Genomic DNA, 20,559 nt, shown 5'->3' with positions numbered 1-20,559 from the left:
CTGTGAGGAAAAGGGGAGGTGGGTGTTTCTGACTTCTGACTTCCCACCTGTGTTACTGATGGGCAGTCAATCAAGCAAATCCCCCCGGAGCCGAACCAGCACGGCCACGGCGCGGCCTTCCCCGGGTGCCGTCACGGGCGGCGGGCGGGACCTCCGGGAGGCGGCCCCGGGGCGGGGAGGGACGGAGGGAGAGCGGCCCAAGGTCGGCCCTGCCGTACCCTGCCCTGCCCTGCCCGGCTCTTGGCTGCTGCCCGCAGATGGAGTACGACTGGCTGGGCTTCGGCTACGCGGCGCTGGTGGCCACGGGCGGTGTCGTGGGCTACGCCAAGGCAGGTGGGTGCTGGTGGCCGTCCCTGTCCCGGCCGTGCCCGCAGGCAGCGCCCGCTCGGCTCCGCCGCGCTCCGGGGCCGCTGCCGGCAGCGACCCCGCCAGTCCCGCTAAATCCTTGTTGCCACCGAAACGGTGCTCGCAGAATGTCTTAAAAAACCTCCTCAACCCCCACAGCCTAACCCCTAATGCTTTGCTTAGGTTGGTTTTGTGGATTTGCTAGTACGGGAAAGTCGCGAAGTGCTTTCGTTTGGTGTGCAGGCTGACTCTGTGCGTGTTCTTCCGCTGACTGCTTTATTTTTTATTCAAGGCAGCGTCCCTTCTCTAGCTGCCGGGCTTCTGTTCGGCGGCTTAGCGGGACTAGGCGCTTACCAGCAGTCCAAAGATCCGAAGAATGTGTGGCTTTCCCTCGGTAAGTGTGCTCGGCAGCCCAGTACTGAGTGTTACTGGTAGCGGTGGGAACAGGACTCTTTTTTTCCTAGAATGTTTCAGCTGCCCTGTGTCCTTTTACCTATACAAGTGTTTTAAGTGGCGGCAGGGCCTCCTGCCCAAAGCCAGGAGGTGTTTGTGTAAGAGCACGATACCTGGGTTGAAGACCTGGATTGTCCCGTTTGAATCCAGAGTTGGTGAGAAATACCTGTCTCCTCTGCCAGATTAGATACTATGTTAAACCAGCACATTAGGTGGAGGAAACATACGAGGAAAATTTTTGATTGTGAAGCAGTGTTTTTAGCCTATGGTGGTGGAATAAGCACTATTTTTGCTCTAGTGACAGCACTGTGACAGGTGGTATGTGGCCTTATGGAACCCTGGTTTGCACAAGCATCTCAGGAGCAGTGCATGTTCCAATGCATCGTACACTCTGGAAGAAACAGTATGTAAAAGAAAAGAGGTAGTGGTCTATCTGCTTGCTTACAGTAGAACTTACAAGAAGTTGTGGGTGTTAAGCTTGCAGTTAACTCTTCAGGGGAAGGAGAAGGATGAAATCACTGTGGAAAGTATTATGAAGCACTCAGGTGAACCTTAGGGAGTTCCTTTGCTGCAGGAGTGTAATCTGGTTAAACCACTATCAGGTGGCACTTCAGGCACTAGGGTATCCTGGATGACTTCTTGAGGATCCTGCTAGTTCTGTAACTACTCCATAATGTTACTAGTGCTATAGCTTTACAGTGATTTAAGACTATTTTAAAGCAATAGGACTAATGTGCTGAAAGGCTCTATGAAGCCACTGTAGAGGATCAGCCTTGTGGTAAGGAATGAAACATAGAATGCAGCTCAATGTAAAGCACAATTTCCATTTGTGAACTGTCCTTCCACTCTGACATGCTATGGGAGTGCTGTGCATCTCTGGCACGGGTTTTTAGGCAGCGTCATGGAAGAGGGATGACCAGATTTTTTATATCCTGATGTGTGTGAAGTGCTTTCAAATTGACCTCTTGTAAGCAGAGATGTGTGACAGTCTAGTACAGCTCTCCATCCATCCATCCATCCATCCATCCATCCATCCATCCATCCATCCATCCATCCATCCATCCATCCATCCATCCATTCCTCCTCAGCCCTCCGTCCGACATGCAGCTGTAGCTCCTGCAGAGCTGTAAGTTAGTCCCACTACATCAGGGGTAGAAATGCAGAAACAGAACTTTGACAGAGATCTCTAGAATACCTTTTACCCTGTCTGATGCAGACTTGAGGCTTTGGGAAAAGGTATACGGCACTTTCACCTGCCTTTCTTCTTCAAAGAAACAATGGCCCTGTAAATTTCATGTGAATGTTGATGAGATTCCTTCTCCACATTTAGAGATGAAATAATTTGGAGTAGTGTCTAAGATGTTGATTGCTCTTTCAGTTTCATCCTTTGGATTGCTTTATGTTTTCTAATAATTTTCAAATGGGGTTGTTTTCTTTCCAGCTGTGGTATTTAGTACCACTTTCCAGTTCAGAATGTCGCAGAGAAATTGGAAGTGTAAATAATATTTACCTTCCACATAGCAAATACTGTCACCGTCCCAGCTTTCTGGTAGTTTTGAGCTTGCCTGTGTTCGAGGGAGTAATCATTCTTTTGTAAATAAGGGTTGAGGGAGAGCTAGTGACCTGTTCAGAGGATTAGAGTTTGTGTGTGATCAGACCGGCGTCTCAACTCTGATGAGATCTCCTCGCTTCTGGTGAACAGTGGAGTGTGCTTACCAAAGCTGCTGGGAAGCTTGTAATGAAGCTTTGAAGCTGAAGAAAATCAGATTTTTTAGTCATAGAGGGAGGCATTCCTGTCTGTACGTGTAGGTCTGTTTGCCACACTTGGACACTGAGCAGACCAACCAATGATGTGCTGGCATTTCTGTGTCAAATGGTTCTGACTGGGCTTCTTTTCAACAGTGGCGTCTGGCACCTTGTCTGTTGTTATGGGAATGAGATTTTACAACTCCAAAAAGGCAATGCCTGGGATAATTGCTGGTGCCAGGTAACCCTCTGTCCTTTGTTCTCATCTATATTATTGAATAGACATTTTATTGAACTTATTTGTGGATTATATTGTTTTAAAAATGTTACATGGTAAGTTCTGTAAAAATGAAATCTTGTGGTGGTGTTCAGCTAAATGAAATTATGTCAATGTTTTCTTCCTTCTTGTTCTTTATGGGATTTTTGCCTCCACCTCCCTCTTTTTATAACAACTATTCTGTTCCACAGTTTACTGATGGTTGGACGGCTTGGATTGCAGATGATGGAAAAAACCTATTAAGCTATAAATCTGCATCAAGTGACTTGAAGACACATGACTGAGAAGCCCAAAAATGCAACTGCCTAAATGTGCTGCACATAAGTGGAAAAGGCACTGCTACCTGTGCGTTGTATTTTTCATATCCTAATGCACGTGGGTTGTATTTTTAAAGGACTGACATAGAGAGCCCTTGTCATGGTATTTGTTTTAATATTTTCTGCTCTGAAAGCAAGCAAGAAAATATGAGTATAGCATCAGTTTAGCTTCTGGTCCTGCAACTTACTTTTAACAAAAACCTCCTGGTCCTTGCATTCAGATATATCCAGGACTGAAGCTTAAATGCACATCTGACTTGTCTGTCTAAAATCATGTATACCTCTGAAACCACGGGAGAGGAGTTGCCAATTTGTCACTAGCAATTAATACAATAAACAGGTTTATGATGTTCCATTTCCCTTTCCATGCCAGTTTATCCATTCACAGTGTTTGTCAGTCAGGAGGTTTGTTCTCCCAACACTGTGTTTGAACCTGGTCCCACAAAACACAGTCCTGGAGCCGGCTGTCAAGGCTCTGCTGTAATGCAATAAATGCTTTCTCATGCCTTGCAATCACTTGTAAGCTCAGCTATATGTCATTCATTTCACTTCTACAGGTTACTACTCATAAATCAAAAATATGCTTTATTTGGTAATACTGAATTATAGGCACAGCTTTATTAAAATGTTATTTTAAATAAACTAAGAAATTATTATTGCAAACTTTCGTGTTCTACACAGTGTATTTTGTCTCTAATTGTTCATCTGGACTGATACAGTTTGGTGCCTTTCGTGCAGGGTGGCAGGATATATTTGTGAGCATGAATTATATAAATAATCTGTTCTATCCCTGAATCTAGTAACTTGTAAATATAAGAATCTGAACTGGGAGGGAGAACGCAAAAGCATACAGACCACATATTCAGACAAGTGTATTAAAGGTTTTAGTTTGGGATTAGGTTCTTTTTTAATTTGTTTGTTTTTCCTTAGGGGATAATCTGTTTTTGATGTAGAAAATACTGTATGAAAGTTTATTTAAAGACCAAAGGGCTTATTTGATCAGTCATTGTCCTCAGTTGATTCCCTTAATGCCTGAAATCATTCTAAATATAAACCTTCCATAGAGAAATATCCTGGAAGAGACACATGGATGGTAATGTATCCCTTTTCTGGTCTCATTTAACTTATGTCCCTTTTTGCACAGATCCTGAGCTTCAATTTCTTCAACCTTCTTTCTTTGGTGCCTGGTACTGAGAGAGATGGAAGCAAGAGGGCTGGTCCATTAGATTGGTGAGACTCTGAAGTTGCTCAGAATTCTCTGAGTATCAGGGTAGTACCTTGGCAGGAGGGTCACATCCTGTGGTTTTTCTTCCCTCCTCCCTTGTCGCAGCAAAACAGGCAGGGCAGTGACCTTGTGCTGCGTGAGCAGGAGGCGCAGAGCTGGGCCAGTGGCCACAGCCAGGCTCTGCCAGCAGGGCAATGGTTTGCCAGGCAAGTCACAGGGATGAGGCAGGGCTGAGGTCAAGCCAGGACGCCAGGTCAATCAGACTGAGTTCCAGATCTGCAGGGACATGGCCAGGAACGGGTGCAGCTCCAGCAAAACAGTATCAGCAGCCTGGTCCCAGGCCAGACAACTTGGGTCAGAGCTGGCTTGAGCACAGACAGATCTGGAATGGGAACTGTGCTCAGAGCATCTTCTTAGAGCCTTTATTCATCACCCTGCAGAGTTCAGCTTCAGGTGTTCACCTGTATTTACATTTCTCTCCTACCTCCCTGCATAGAAATAAGGGGTGTGCAGGACAGCAGATGGTTTGTTAGTATGTCATTCTTTTAAGTGTGTAGCATTGGTGGGCAGGTTTCTCCATGTCTTTGTTCTAATTTGAGAAAGTTAGTAAGGCAGATATTAGCATTTAAGACACTTCTCTTTAAACTGCTTTATGGGGGATTTTTTGCCTCTTCATGCTACTGTTGAAGCAGTTTTCCTCTGTAGGAGTAGGATGCAAATATAACTGCATCTCCTGAAATAAACTGAGAACAGTCATGACCCAGCAGTTTTGTAATTGTATAATGCTGGTCTCAAATCAGGTAACTTGTGAATTTGGATTGCAGTTGTCTTTAACATAATAAAGACAATAGAAAGCAGAAAACCGGACTGGTAAGGTTTTAAACTTTTAGATCAGTGTGAACCCCTGCTGTTGTTTCCTTAGCTTTGGAAAGCAATAGGTTGACTTGAGAACTGCTTGTAGAAGTCATTTAGAACTTGTGGTAGAACGCTTATGCTCAGGAGAAACAGCAGTAATACAGGCAAAGGGACAAGACAAAAATCTTAGCCTTACATGCTTTTTACGCCTTTGAAATTTTATTAGAATATAATATTTTTTTTAAGCATTTCTGCACTAGCAGTCCCATGTGTACCAACAAGTCAGACTTAAATGATTATACAAAACCTGTTAGCCTTTTTTTGCTGTTTGCAACAATAATTTTTCAACACTTGTTATGCTTTGCTTGTGGACACGTACAGACTGATCTGGTTATGTCAAAGCCCTTTCAAGGTTCATTAGCATGTGACAAGGACAGCATGTTTCTTCTAACCATATTTAATGCCATAAACAGTACCCGTTTGTTTTGCTCTAAGGTGACTCACAGACACGTGAGCTATGGGCACATTATTGGTAAATTCCTTGACCAGGCTGTGATTTTTCACTGTCATTGGCATCACACACTAGAGACAAGTGATTAATTTATTTTGTTTTTTAATTATAAAATCATAGCTTTTATGCTTGTTACAAACTGTCTGAGGGTGTCCTTCATTGCCATAGCAAGTTACAGATATGTTCTACAGTTAAATTAAGATGCATTTAAGTAGCATAGAGGCATCTCTTAGTACTAAGGAATGAGAAATACTCCTAGACCAGTAGCAATTTAATTAAACTCTCTAGTACATTGTTAACCAGACAGCCCTATCCTTGCATAGCTCTACAAGTATTAAAAAAAAGTGGTGTTTTCTTAAAGTGCAATTTTCCTAACAAAATATTTGACTTTTTGGTACAACTGTTTTAGATTAAATTGCTTTCCAGGAAGTTAATGTAATCCCTATGTTATGACACACTGGGTCAACAACAGGAGTTTAAATTTTAATATCCATTTATAAAAGCCATACAAATAATTTTTTTTTACAATGCTTGAAGTCATCATTAACAACTTTACATCTTTAAAAAGCATATTCAGTTTGTACTTTAAAATGGCAAGTTTAATGTTACTATAAAGTCTAAAGCATTTATTCTAAATGTTGTTAACAGAAGTAGCCCAGCTCAACATCCTAATAAACAATTTACTGTACATTGCAAAGTCCTTTGGGCAATATTATTATAAAAGCTGGGGAAGGTACTGAATGAACATATAAACAGTGACATATTGAATTATTAAAGTTTTGTCTGTGTTTTCAGGTACCTAAGTTGGCCTTTAAGATCTAAAACAGAAAGCAATGTCTTTGAAGAACAGACCAATATTCTTCCTCATGTAGCCTATTGAAACTCTGTAGTTTAGTCTGATCACTCAATAAAGATATGTAGGAACAAGAGTTTAGTAATAACTTAGGCATTTTTGGCTAATTCTCCCTTAAAATGACTGACAGATTGCAGTGATTTAGGCTCTTTAAAAGGTTATTGTGACACTCTCTTGACAGGACAGAGATAAATCTCTACAGATCTTTGACCAAAAAATGGCAACAAGTTAATTAAAACAGAAGCTGATTGTTAGGCTTCACTTCATAGCTTGGTAAGTAGTATTCAGTACTTATTTAGCTATTTTCCAATATTGCATTCAACAGCCCTCTACCAGCCATATTTCTAGACCTTCCTTGGGTAGTGTCTATCAGTGGATTGCCTATGTCCTACTACAAGGGTTTCAGTTCTCATTGCTACGTGAATATTTGCACCTTACAGACCCCGAGTAACTCTCAGTTACAAGTGAGTTCTGAAATCCTTGCAGGAGACTGATGTTTTTCACAAAGCCAGATCTGTGCTTTCACTCTCATCTTCCTGCTAAGGAACCAGCCTAACACCTGGAAGCCTGGTGCTGCTCTGCTTCAGCCCTTCTTCGTGCTACTTGTGTGCTTCAAGCACATCCCAGCAGCACATGTTGCACTGGATGAACAGCCCTAAAGCTAGTTATTCCAAAGAGTACGAGAACAGGAGATCTATCTGTAGAAAACATCAGGTGAAATCTGCTTCTCAGTTTTGGCAATATTTGTTGTACAATACTTCATTGTATCCTACTTTACAGCCAGTATTTTACATGGTAATATATGTACTATACAGGTAACAGAACACAAGGTCTATTTTTTTTCTTTACTGTTGCATAGTCTTAGGAAAAGCTGGAGCAAATAGGCTTTTCAGGTTTCCAAGTGCAGGAGGACTGAACGCTGAGCATGTAATATCCACACAGGATGGTATTTTCTATCTGTTCCCTCCATATTTGGCCACCCAGTCTGTTCTCCCATGTACTCGCTGAATTGGGGGGCGAGTTAAGATATTCATGTTTTTTCCTGCTGCATTGAAAGTAGGACCTGGCAATGGAGGACGAGCAGCCTTATTTTTCCAGGAATAATCTGAAAGGTACAAGAACTCAGAATTAATTATGACTAAAAAGGTACTTTATATACCTCTACAGAGAAAAGAATGAGAGCTTACAGATGACTTATGGTACTCAAGGATGCTAATGTAGCAAGATGCTTAGGTCTTCTATATGTCATAAAACACTCTGGAAGGGACCCGCAAGGATGAAGAGTCCAACTCCTGCCCCACACAGGACAACCCCAAGAGTCACCATGTGCCTGAGACCATGCTGTCTATGCTTGGTTTCAGATAAGGTTATTTCTTCCAATAGTTTGTGTGTATTATTCTCACCTACTGATTAGTTGTTTTGCAGCAATCCCTCAAAAAAAACACTGAGAATGAAATTCAGTGGAAAAACGAATGCAAATGTCTACAAGTCTGTATCTCCTATTACAAAACTGGTACAGTATAAAAGTGTTCTTTCTTCTATCTCAAATATTTAAATAAGCATGTCATTATAACACTGAATAATAAGATTCAGACAGCTTAGACTGAAAGACAACTTCTGGAGGCCCTCTTGCTCATTTTGAGATTTTATACCTTTTATTTCCCTCATGCTTAGCTCAGAACTCCAGGTGTACTTGGTGGTAAGTCTTCTTTGCTCCATTTCCCATTTCTTCATTGATTTCCTAGGATTTATTCCAAGTTTGAAAGCTTTTTTTTTTCTCTTAATATTGGCACCCACCTGATCTCAGGCACTAGCAGTAGCACACTAATGTATTTCTGGCCTTCCTATTCAGATTTCCCTTTTTGACATTTCAGGTAGTTGCTACTTCCTCGTGTTTCATGTGATTAAAGTAATTGCCCTGCTGCAGGGGCTGACATTTCTTCATGTTCATGACTAATTCAGCCATTTTCCCCAAGTCTTTAAAATCAGCCAGCCAGGACCCCTTTTATCCAGATTCCTGCTATACCTTTCCCTTGTTTCCTTACCGTTCCTAAGATAAATCCTGCCCCTTCCATTCCCGCTTTTGAAGTTTAGTCTTACTATGTACTGATACTCTTTAAAACAAAATTTAACATTTAAACTGAATGGGTGCCTAGGTATCATTCAGTTTCTTAGAGAAAGCCACCTATTTTTGGTAGCGTTTTTCAGCAGCTGATTGAAACTGTTAAGGAACAGGTGAGGAGCAAGACATTTAAAAAGGGGAACCATCAAGGAGCTGAAGCTGGGGGGGTCAGGTCTCCCTGACCTCTTTGAAAACTGTTTATTTTTATTGTAGACTGGCATTCCCTATCTTCCATCAGCAAGTATGATTCCAGCCTGCACTATCTTGGCAATAAAGGTCACTTTTCCTGGTATTTTCCTCAGAAAAATGGATCTTGTATGCTACATTAAATTATTTAAAATTATGGCACTAAAAAATTAAACAGAGAAAATTAAAAGAGCAAAAACAATTGAGAGCATAACTTATTACATTTTGGATAAGATAAAGCAAAGGGTCACCAAAAATGTTAATGTTCAAATACATCTAGGAGATCAAACCTGCCATTTGCTATGTTCTTATCTTCTCTCTCTTCCCATACAAGTCTGAAGACTTTCAGGTAAATACGAGTGGTTTAAACGATAGGATTCTTGTTCTTCTCTAGGACATGGAAGAGTATCTTAACTGACCTCCATCTGCGAGCCTTTCTGACTTCTACTACACATTGTACTACACATATTCCATTTCTAATTACAGACTACTTCCTTTGGAACACCACATGTGATTCCTTTTTTTTTTTTTTGCACTATTCACAGCAGTCTAGAGAGAATTGCATTTTTTGTCCTGTGAAGTTCCTGATACATGCATTGTGACAAAGCAACTCTCGCAGTTGTGTTTCAGCAATGAATCAGTAAGAAAATAAAGTGCAGCTCCAGCCTTCCTTGGTGGGTTTCTGATCAAGTCAGACACAGAACATGGATAAATCCAACCATATTCTATATATATGTGTGTGTGCCATCTTCTTTCCCTCTTGCTTTAGTTCTCTGAAGCCACTTGCAAGTTCTGAAGAAGAGGCAACTCAAAGGAGCATGTCAGCAAAAAGACAACATTATTAAGACCATATCAGATTGGTCTGCCATGGGCCCTTTGGTTAAACAATTCACCATTGGTTTAGGGCCTTGCTATTTCCTCTGAAGTAACTAGAGAAGGGAGCTGCTGGGTGTGGACAACAGCTCTAAATCTTCACTCACAAACCAGTTTCTCCTGCATCCTGAGCACTCCTGTTCATCTTCTCTGAATCAGAATACATGACAGTGAAGAAGGTGCTCAGAATGTCACCATCACTGCAGAGGATCCAAGGTAACAGTTACATCCAGAACATGTTTCACATTGTTTTTAACAAATGAATGGAGACCCAGCTACATTAACATTTACTATAGAGTTGTGGAGTTACATGTTTTTACAAGTCTGATTAGCCCATCACCACTAATGAACAGTAGTTTAACAAATGGTCCAAATCTTCTTTGCACCTTTTGTAATTATTTTCTAACAAATATTAGTAGCAGTAGTGTCTCTATCAAGACAGCCTCTAGGCACCTATGTGCAGTTCACTTGTATTAAGAAGAATTTATGCCCTACAATTTTATTTACAAAACTTGAGCAAAACCTTACCAAGGGCTAATACATCTCTTAGGAAGCATGGAAAATGAACCTTTCTCTTTGTCCTGGATATGAGGAGTAAAAGAATATTTCTTACCCGATACAGGTGCACCAAGAGGTGCTAGCTGTATCCGTTGTCCAGCTGATCCAACTTCTTTTTTATGGAAGGAAGAGGTGTATAGTCCTGATGGGTTGTAGGCACCACTACTTACAAAGCCAGGATTTCCTGTTTACATTACAGAATTTTAGAATTTTCAGCTGCATTCAGAACACTGCCTACTTTTTATAGTCACTTCAAATTATATTTGCAGTACCACAAGAGTACCAAGTATGAGTGTTCTTTACAAACTCCCTAGTGCTTATCTCTTGAAAAACAAATTCACTGAATTAATTCTTTGCTTTGTAGATTAGTTGGACCCTTTTCAGCACTTAATAAGACAGAAATTCAGCAGGAATAAAGACAAAGAGCAGAATGAACATTTCATTAGTACTTCCACTAAACTTAAGACGACATAGCAAGCTGTACACTGAGTTGCAGAGAAATGTAGATATTACTCTTGTGCTCAACATGTTTGGCCTAAATTTATTGAAAAGAATGGAATCCAACATCTCTTGTGCAAAGTAGTGTACCACTTGGAGTTGACTTTGACAGTTCCCACAGTTGAAAGCCTGCTATAAAATTAAAATCAGACCCAATTATCCTCTCTCTTTAACCCTAGTTTAATTTTATTTGTGCCTAGTTTTGGTCCAGATCTTTCTTTAAAGCAGTGCTACCCTGGGAAGGCTGACATAACCATCCTCATTTGGAAGCTGGGAAGCAATGTACATGTACATGTATACATGTACACACAAAATTAGTGTCCAGTGGAAGATCTGTTACAATACTTACACTCCCTGATCCAAGAAAATGTCTTACTTCTTCATGTCTATCATCACTTGGGACAGTGTTAAGACAGTGTTGGCATAATGTCCAGAGAGAAATGCTTTTCTCTTGTGGTATGGCTGTGTTCAGTAGTATTAAATTTGTGAAGTAGAAGGCTATACAGAGTAGTTTACTTTGACTTTCATCAAGTGTGAGCATCTTCATCATAGCCTCAGTAGTCGTTGCAGCAAAACACAGTATCTGCTTTGCCAGTTTTTCTGTCTTCTAAATCTTTGGCCTTTGTGCAATCCCATAAAGTTCCTCTTCACACAAACACTCCCAGACCTCTTTGATAATTTCAGAGCTCAGAGCAGTGGAACTAAAAGGCACAAACTAGGCTGTCTGGAATCCTGAGTTTCCTTTTTACTCTAAGGTAACTCCACCAAAACCTGTGCAAGCAGAGCACTGCAAGATCAGTGTAATGGACAGAGAATCCAAATGCAGAAAAAGGTGCAAGTCCTGAGTGCTGTCACAAACAACCTATCCCCGAGGGGACATGCATGTGCTGCTTTAGTATCACTTCCTCACCATTACCCAGTGACCTGCTGTGGATTATAATCAAGGTAATAAGATATTCTCTGCCTTTTAAAGCACAGTAAGTTCTAAGAATCCATAAGAAGCCGTAATGAAACAAGGTCTGATGAAAGAGATTGCTACTGAAAATGGAAGTATACAATTATCAGGAACCTGCATTGTAAGTGCAATTTTCTTTACAAGAAACTGTAAAACATAAATAGGAAATGTACAAAGAACCAGGGTATAAGTTACTATAAGTTACCTTTAGGATCCTCTAATTTTTCATTCAATCTTTCTTTGCATGATAGCTTTTCAATAGGTATAATTAAGTTTTCATCTGTAGACAAGAGAAATTAAAGGAAGAAAAAGATGGAAGGACAGAACTTTAGAAGAAGGATATGAAGAACCAGTCTAGGTGATGTAAAAGAAATGAGGAGGGAAAAAAGGCAAGCAAGAATGAATATCTAGCACATTAGTAAATACAATGTCTTATCCTTGTTTTCTTAAGCAGGAAACGTTACTCCAACAAGCTTCTTTACAGGGTCCATTCTAATTATGGACTAACAATATGATTTACCAACAATACAATTACATTCCATTTACAATTTTAAGGACTTGGTAATATCTTCAAAGTTGACAATCATTCATAAATAAAGCATTTATTAACTGTTTGATCTTATTTTGCCTTGGAGCAATGTTGTGGCTGATGTAAAAAAAGCTTACTTAAATAAACTATACATAGTTATTTAAACACAGCAGTGTTCACTTTCAGACTGTCAATATGAAGAGAGAAAAGACATATTTTACATGTCTTGTATTTCTGTGATCCATCTATCCTGGTTTCATGTGTGTCTCTCTTAAATGTTGCTGTCTCCCCAGCATATGAAATATCACATGCAATTTAAGATACTGATGGAAATAATACCAAGTATTTTCAAACAAAACTTAATCAGTTTTAGTGCTTTTTTATCTTTAAATTCTTGGTAGTAAGACAAATGCAGGATTTCTACCATTAGCATTCATCATAATTTTATCTTCAGTGCAGTTCAGTAGGTAGATATCTAGTCTTTTGATGAAAACTTTTGGAAGCAGTTACTTGCTTTTCTGCACCTGAGTCCCTTGCAAGATTATTTATAAATAATTTACTTCTGAAGCACATGGATACTCTATTTCAGAAAACAAAAAAGATATGCAAGATGATTGCTTTAAAAAACCTCTTCTATTCCACAAAAAAATCTGGTAGGTGCTGTTGTTTTTCCACTTTCTAAAATCTTGCACGTTAATTCAGATGAACAACTTCAGCTCACCTGACTTTCAGAGGGAAAAATCAGGTTTGTTGACAGTGCAGAATTCAGACACTACTAAAGTTCTATTAAGAAGGGGTGCAGCATCTGCATGTAAACAAACCTCCTGAAGTTCTTGCTGTACAAGCACGTAAAGCAGGGGGGGTTTATTGGCACTAAAATATTTGGAGAGTGACTCGTGCAAGCAGGACAATGGCTGCAGAGTTGTTAACAAGGTAACCTCCCATAACAGGGACAGGGTACCTGAGGTATAGGACTTGGTGCTGAGAAGACAGATTTCAGTCCAGAGCCTGATGCTTTCCTCACTGAAATCTTAGATAAAGTGTTTAACTAGTGTTCTTCACAAAACATAGTCTCACTTGAAGTTCCTTGCTGGAAATAAGGGGACTGTTCTTGCAGCAACGGATTTAGGACAAAGCCAGTAAATTAATAAAAGATATATCTAAAATATTAGGCAGCACTTTTATTACATGAGCACACCACCCACCCTTTTTGTTTTCGTGGGTGAGGCTGCTGTTTGACAGTGTTCCATGGCATAGGGAGCAGGCAGTAATGAGGCCAAACTACTTGCTTAAATACAGTAAAATAATGGTCTCAGTGGATTATATACAAAATTTATCTTGACAGAACGTTATAAATAGGGGCTAGTTGATACCTTCTGTTCAGAAAGCAAAATACATAATATCACGTGCGAAAAAGTTGTTTTTTAAAGAGTCTCTTGCTAAAACAAGAGAAAAAAAAGAGCCTAGAATCTAAGCTTAACTGCAGAAGTTAAATCAGATGGTCTTAACTAAATTAATTAAAGTATAAGGAGATATAATGCGACCATTTTCAATTACACTTTTACCTGTAGTATTTCTGCTGTAAGTCAATCCTCCCCCAGCATTTGCCAGTGATTTAGCAAACAACTGGTTGCTCCAGGTTCCGTGTGATCCTTCTTTATTGACTGCTGCTAAAGAGACACTCTTTGGGTTCACGCCTTAGAAAACAAATGACAGAAAATGTTATAAATACCGAATTTCAAACCTAATTAAACCAATAAATGACATTTCTAGAACAGAACACCAACACTGAATCATTTGCCTTATAATGCTAAACACCATTAATGTAAATTAACTATATCCATTGATTAGATTTTTAAGCTGAGCCATGAAAACCAGTGATATTAATTTAAGAACAATTATCTTCATGCTTTCAAGAGAACTTTTAAAAGACTTCTTAGTATAGGTACTTAGTTTCTATAAAACCATAATTTCATAATTGATATTTTTGCCTGTCATAAAAAGAACACACAAATTAAAAATATTTATCAAACGCTGGGGTTCCCAAGGCTGAAAATAAACTATTTCTTCAAGGGTTAAGTTAGAAAGTAGGAAAAGGTTCTTGTTACTTCTGCATGTTGCAAGCATTAAAAGAGTTAATAGGATTACAACACAGGAAAGCAGCTCCCAGATCTAGTGCTTGCAGAACTAAAGTAATATGAATAAATAACAACTATGTTTCTTGGACCTATTATTCTCTTAAATGTTGAAATTAATTATTTTTTACATCTATGCCTTCTCATTGAAAACCATAGAGATATTAGAATTGTGCTTAAAAAAGATAAGAAATACAGATGAGTCTTCCATTTGTGTTACCTTTAGATAGGGAAGTTCCTCACTCTTTATATTTTTCTTTTATTTTGGAATTTAACTGTTGAATCTCTGAGCATCCTATTGAACATTCAAGAATTGATTTCATATTCAGAAGTCATCACTGCCCTAATGAGTTCCTGACAAATTAATCGTATGTTGTAACAAAACAACTTGCCTGACAATGGAGAATTCCTCTGTGAGCCCTATAAATTCTCAAACGTGGATTACAGAATTCATGGTATGATTATGGTAATTGTACAAACCACCACGGTAACAAAAGATATTGAGACACCAAGAAAATAATTTAATTATAGAATATATTCAGAATACTAACTAAATGAAACATTCTCTTTGCTTTCTCCTTTACATTCTCATTCCCAGTAATTAATATCATGTTATTTGCCTCACAAAATCACCCAGATTTAGACTAAGATATCTCTTTCTAAAGAAAGATTACTGCCTTGGGAAAGGAAGTGAGTGTGTGAATTCCTACCAGTGTCAGTAGATGGATATTTCTAAACACTTTGTACAAGGAAGTCCCCTGTGTTTATCAGAACTTACGTTCAGAAAACCCCAAACATCCTGACACTGCAAAATTGGTAAATATGCATTATATAAAATCACAGAATGGTTTGGGTTGGAAGGGACCTTAAAGATCATCTGGTTCCAACGGCCCTGCCATGGACAGGGACACTTTCCACTAGATCAGGTTACTCAGTCTTCCATCCAGCCTGCCTTAGAACACTGCCAGGAATGGGGCATCCACAGGTCCACTGGACAACCTGTCCAGTGCCTCAACCACCCTCACAGTAAAGAATTTCTTCTATGTATCTTTTCTAAATTTCCCCTCTTTCCATTTGAATCCATTACTCCTAGTCCTATCACTATGGTCCTGATGAAAAAAAATGTATGTGGTTCCTTTCGTCCTCACATACATCTGCTTACAGATCAATCAGGACCTATTCCTAGTAATCCAAGATACATTGGATTTATATTATTGAGGATTTTTTATGTTACTGGTCATAAGAGGGCCTGTGAACTTTTATGGTGTACAAGCAGTGGTGAGGTCCTACCATGTTTATATAGCCAGGAACTGCTGCATCTATTGTTATATGTTCTGGTAAAGGCATTTAGTCCAAAACTTGAAAATTTAGCTGGTTATGAAAAATAAAACTATCCAGTTTAAATCTAAAGCTTAAATGTACTGTATTTAAATTGTACACAGCTTGCATTTTCCATATGTATTGACTTTTAACCTTACCAGGCAGATATCTTGATTGGTTTATATAGTAATCTTTTGCTGATGTATTTGATCTTTCAGAATCATTTCTCATCAGAATCTTGTTTCCCCCTCCTGGCTGGATAGAGCATGAAGCTTTTGATTCTGGCACACTGAAAAATCAAAATTTTCAAACCATGTGACCAACAACTCCAGCTCAGAATACCACAAGCTGACCTTAGCTTGAAGAATACAGTGCTCTTCACTTATCCTACTTTTCTCAGTAGAATCTGTTCACACAAGGTTACAGTCAAACCTAACACCTCACGACCTGGGATTTGAAGAAAGAAATGTATCTAACACTATGGAATAAAAGCAAATGTAGTCAAATGCCAGAACACAGTACCATTTAACTGATAAAGGAAGTAATGTTAGTATGTCAAATTTTAGTAAAACAGTTTCTTAAATACACAACAAGCAACCTGAACCATATAGTGCCTGAAAATAAATATGATTCTGTTTGGATATTACTGGCACTATAATAACACCCAAAGCTGATCTGCTCATGCAATTCTTTGCATTCTTGCAGGATTTTGGTGACTTGAATTTTAATAAACTTAATCAATCTATAAATCTATTTCTGGACACCGTTTACTAAAAGAAAATGTGATTTTATAATTGTAGGACATACCTAAAAAGAAATTCCTTGTTTTTCTTTTCTTTTAACAGTGCAATGCTAGGCTTCTTTGAACATGACATTCCAAATTCAGGGTCATCCAACTCATCCCAGCTATCCACAGCCTTTACCAAAGTCTGTCCCCACCGTCTTCTGCAGGTTTTAGGACCTACTACACCATTCAGAGGGCCATTAGCTGCTTGTTTCTATTTTAAATTAAAAAAAAAAAAGTTAAAATTATAATAATAAAAGCTCTTTAATTCAATTCTAAAATTTTATATTTTGTATCTAGTATAACTCCTGACTACTGCTTGCAGACTTTGAGGGTATTTTTCCCAGTGTGTTGTACCTATTTTGGTCATAGTCTCATTATGACTTTAAAAACGAAACATAACAATAATGCCAGCATGTATTTGGAGTGTAATTCTTTAGACTGTCATAATTGAATTGCTCAAGTCTACCTGAAGTAGTGAGATTAACATTCTGTTTGCAAACCCAGTTCAGTGCTCAACCATTATTTCTGGCATCATGCTGAACTCATGCTCTCAACAGTGGTAGGTGAGCTGTCAAGAAATAGAGCACAGTGGTGCAGAATATTGCTGTGCGCCCAAAGCAAATACAGCAAATAAAAGATACTCATTAGGCCTTTTCTTTAACATTCTGTTCCAATGAAATTACTAAGTTTTAAAACTGTCCTTCTATTTATCATTTGCTTTCCAGTATTCTCTGACTACCTATTATTTTTAACATACTTTGTATTGCAGTTCAGTGAGTAGAAGTTGAAAGCAAAATGGAAATTACAAACCAAAGTTTACTATTCATCTCCCTAAAAATCATAATTGCTAAATTCTTACAAGGTTAGGAACTGAGTAAACCTTTTTTGGTATTTTCCTGCATGAGGCAAGTGAAGTTCTCCCTTTCCACATCTCTGTTGTGTACTGACAGTATAGTTGTGAATTGTTTCTCAAAGGTCAATAAGTGATAGCTATTTCAACTCCATTACTGCCTAAGCACATCACCGAGAGCTATTATAATGAACACTGTTGTTGCAAGCAATCTATTCTTCTGACTTGCTATAAAATTTTAATAAGCAGACAGTTATCCTCAATTAGTCCCTAGTTATCTATCTGTATCTCCTCTAATAAAACATATGACAATTTTCAAGGGAGCACCTGGCTGAACATACTAAGAACTTCTAATAAAACCATCTATGTAGTTATTGAAGACAACTTACAGGCGGTGAGTTTTTATTGATATTTGGAAAAAGTGGTTGTGCCTGTGGCTGCTGCTGCTTTGGTACTTGCTGGTTAGCTGTATTCTGAGGCAACTGAATTTGTTGGAGAGGCTGGTGGTTAACCTTTGGCAAGTGCTGTGGCTGTGTTTTGTCAGGTAAATCAGGTGAAGACTGAGGTTCTGGCTTAGCTTCCAGTTTAGGTAAAGATGGCTTTGGCTCTGTTGGCTGAACCACTTTGACAGAAGTCTGCTTCTCCATATACTGTGGAGGAGGTCCTAAAATTTGGCCAACTTGAAAGTAAGGGTATTTCAAAGCCTGCAGAAGAAGATATAACACATTAATTTTACTTCAATAAGTTGACTTTGGTAACCTCATCAAGGATCTAAGCAGGTTTCTGAAGCATTTGAGCAAGCAGAACAGATGGAAGATGGATGCATAATGACATCATATGTAAAGTGTGTATTGAGAACGGGCAGTTCTGTATTTCAAACTCTTCCCATCACATAACTTAGTAAGACTGATCCACTTGTACATATGACAGCAGTCATATCCTTTTGTTCCCTTCTTTATTGCTAGGTGTCTGTGTTTTGAGGTGCAAACAAGGTTTCTCCCCCATTTTTCTTATCACCAGCTTTTACTTATCTTTAAAATACATTCACTGTGCTTGCTTGCCTTCATGGTGTTTATTAAGAAAATACAATATTCTGTCTTTTTTGATTTGCATTTTTGATCTTTTCCTGTGGCCTTTCCAAGTCCTCTGCTAGATGCAGAGCATGAACACACCTTAGTAACACACCTCCTCCTGTATCAAAACAACCTACTCTGCTAATCCTTCTGGGTAGGATCCTATTCTTTTTTTAGTGCTCAAATACATGTTTTGCCTCAGCTGCACTCAAGAATTGCTGCCTTTGAACACACTGCCACGTGTATGCATTAAACTCTCCCTTTTGACTGGATTACACAACTGCTGCAGCTGCTTCCTCAATAACTCACCTGGGTAAAAGCCGCTTATTTGCTTTTATAAAGCACCATACAGTATTTTGTGTAGAGTATACAGTACTGGACTACAGATAGATCTCCATCACTGTACAATAGACATGCTTTATAAAGTGAAGAGGAATGGTTGCTTTATTTGGTACCATCTGCTAAACTGCTTCTGAATCACTTATACTACATCCACCTAGGGTAGCTTGCAGCATGTCCTTTCTTTCCCAATTGTATTCCTCTTTCATATGTTCTAAATAGGATTACATTGGGTATGAATAATACAAAGAAAAAAATCCACAGAATGTAACTATCTTTTGTCCTTGAAATATGCTTTTTGAAAATTAACTTGGAGAAAAATTGTGACCTTTGTGACCTATTGGCATGTTCTTCACAAAGTTCTTTCTTCATCACTTAGTACAATTTACATTCCAAGTAAAAATAATCCTTAGCTCTCCCATACTGCATTCCATCTGCAGCTTCACAAAAAGCAGTTTTCAAAGTTTTCAGTAGCTCCCTTTGTACAAAAGTGGCAGAAGTGACTGATAGACACAACTGAAACACTTGAACCTAAGCTATTTCTCTCTCCTGTAGAGAGAGAATTTTAAGATAAACCAATACAGAAGACAACATTGCAGAAATAACTGAAGAATTTCTTATGTCTGCTGAGCCAGGTTTAGAACTTTGTCTTTTTACCACTTAGTCTCATTCCCACCAAAGTGTTCAAAATGAGGAGACATTTGTGGTCATCACTATTGTGACAATCAACTGCTCTCTGTATCTACAATTCTTGAACAATGCAAGAAAATTCAGTCTTATACTTAATCATTCATGTGCTCAGACCTGACTTGCTGTAGGTCTCTTCTTTGGATTCCAGTTCAGCATATCACTCATCAGCTGTATTGCTTCATTGCTTGCATTTGGGATGAGAGTTTTCAGGCTTATAGGGACACATTGTGGGAAACGGAAATTCATGGCAGAAGCGAGGTGGTATCCTTCTATCCAGTCACTCTGTCTCAAAGGAAAGAAAAATCAGCACCAAAAAAGAACAAAGATGTATTTAGACAAAATTTAAGGCAGCTTGAGTCATGTTTGGTCTGCATGGCTCCTTCCTATATTGAAAACAAGCATTCTTGTTTTCCATGACAATTATTACACCACCAGTGAATGCAGCACCAGTCTCCAATGGCGGTCCCCCTGAGGTCTCCTGTAGCTAAAGGTGGAACCATCACCCTCAATAACACACTTGGACACATTCCAACTGAAGGAGACGAGAGTGCAGCAGCACCAGGAATGGTACTGAACATCCCATCTGCCACAGAAACGAGCCCAGCAGCTGACTTCAACGTGCTCTCTTTATGGAAATATCAGAGATGAGGTCCTTCCATGTCCTTCCATTCACCATGCCACAGTTGTATAACCATGATGCAGCTTATACAATATAGCACTGATCCCACCATTACAACAGTCATTATTAAGTTACAACTAGACAGTATTGCAACATTAAAAAACCATGACCACCAGATAAGAACTTTTTTTTCAAGTGTTTAACTTTCCAAAAGTAAACACTGAAATCCTTTTTTGCTTGATAACTGCATTCTTGGAATACAGAACTATAGGATTATCAAAGACCTCAAGAGATCATTTACTACGTGCCCTTGTCTCTTCCTGACAGGTGTTAAGTCTCAAAAAGCTTCCAATTTCTGGCAATTCACAGCCAGTCTATACAGACTATCCCAGAGAATAATCTCCTCAAGCTTCGGAGAATGGAGGTTTCTCGTACAAAAATAG

General features: G+C 39.0%; 2 protein-coding genes across 3 annotated transcripts in view; one reads left to right on the top strand and one right to left on the bottom strand.

The window, feature by feature from the left end:
* The first annotated feature begins 148 nt into the window (after window positions 1-148).
* Window positions 149-3,801, top strand: LOC106854736 (transmembrane protein 14C-like). Its single transcript, XM_014878797.2, has 4 exons — window positions 149-333; window positions 638-739; window positions 2,701-2,785; window positions 3,013-3,801. Exons 1-4 carry the CDS (start codon window positions 258-260, stop codon window positions 3,062-3,064), a joined length of 315 nt encoding a protein of 104 aa, XP_014734283.1. The 5' UTR covers window positions 149-257; the 3' UTR covers window positions 3,065-3,801.
* Window positions 3,802-5,415: 1,614 nt separating this feature from the next.
* MAK (male germ cell associated kinase) overlaps window positions 5,416-20,559 on the bottom strand; it is a 30,322-nt gene continuing 15,178 nt past the window's right edge. The window contains exons 8-15 of one of the 2 annotated variants that reach the window (XM_014878778.2): window positions 19,612-19,779; window positions 17,785-18,099; window positions 16,566-16,756; window positions 15,917-16,047; window positions 13,869-14,000; window positions 11,980-12,054; window positions 10,377-10,505; window positions 5,416-7,687 (exon numbers count right to left, since the gene is read on the bottom strand). In XM_014878778.2, the coding sequence (XP_014734264.2) occupies window positions 7,536-7,687; window positions 10,377-10,505; window positions 11,980-12,054; window positions 13,869-14,000; window positions 15,917-16,047; window positions 16,566-16,756; window positions 17,785-18,099; window positions 19,612-19,779 (1,293 nt within the window). In that variant the 3' untranslated portion in view covers window positions 5,416-7,535. The remainder of the gene's footprint in view (window positions 7,688-10,376; window positions 10,506-11,979; window positions 12,055-13,868; window positions 14,001-15,916; window positions 16,048-16,565; window positions 16,757-17,784; window positions 18,100-19,611; window positions 19,780-20,559) is intronic. The other variant, XM_014878763.2, reaches the window with a different exon arrangement.

Source organism: Sturnus vulgaris, chromosome 1 (assembly GCF_052056855.1).
Source record: "Sturnus vulgaris isolate bStuVul1 chromosome 1, bStuVul1.hap1, whole genome shotgun sequence".
Classification (NCBI taxonomy): domain Eukaryota; kingdom Metazoa; phylum Chordata; class Aves; order Passeriformes; family Sturnidae; genus Sturnus; species Sturnus vulgaris.
The sequence above is the reverse complement of the archived record's forward strand: the minus strand, read 5'-3'. Positions and strand labels throughout refer to the sequence as shown.

Coding starts and splice junctions, on each gene's coding strand:
- LOC106854736 (XM_014878797.2), top strand. CDS start 258: ATGGAGTACGACTGGCTGGGCTTCGGCTACGCGGCGCTGGTGGCCACG. Junction 334..637: donor CGTGGGCTACGCCAAGGCAG/GTGGGTGCTGGT, acceptor TTTTTATTCAAG/GCAGCGTCCCTTCTCTAGCT. Junction 740..2,700: donor GAATGTGTGGCTTTCCCTCG/GTAAGTGTGCTC, acceptor TCTTTTCAACAG/TGGCGTCTGGCACCTTGTCT.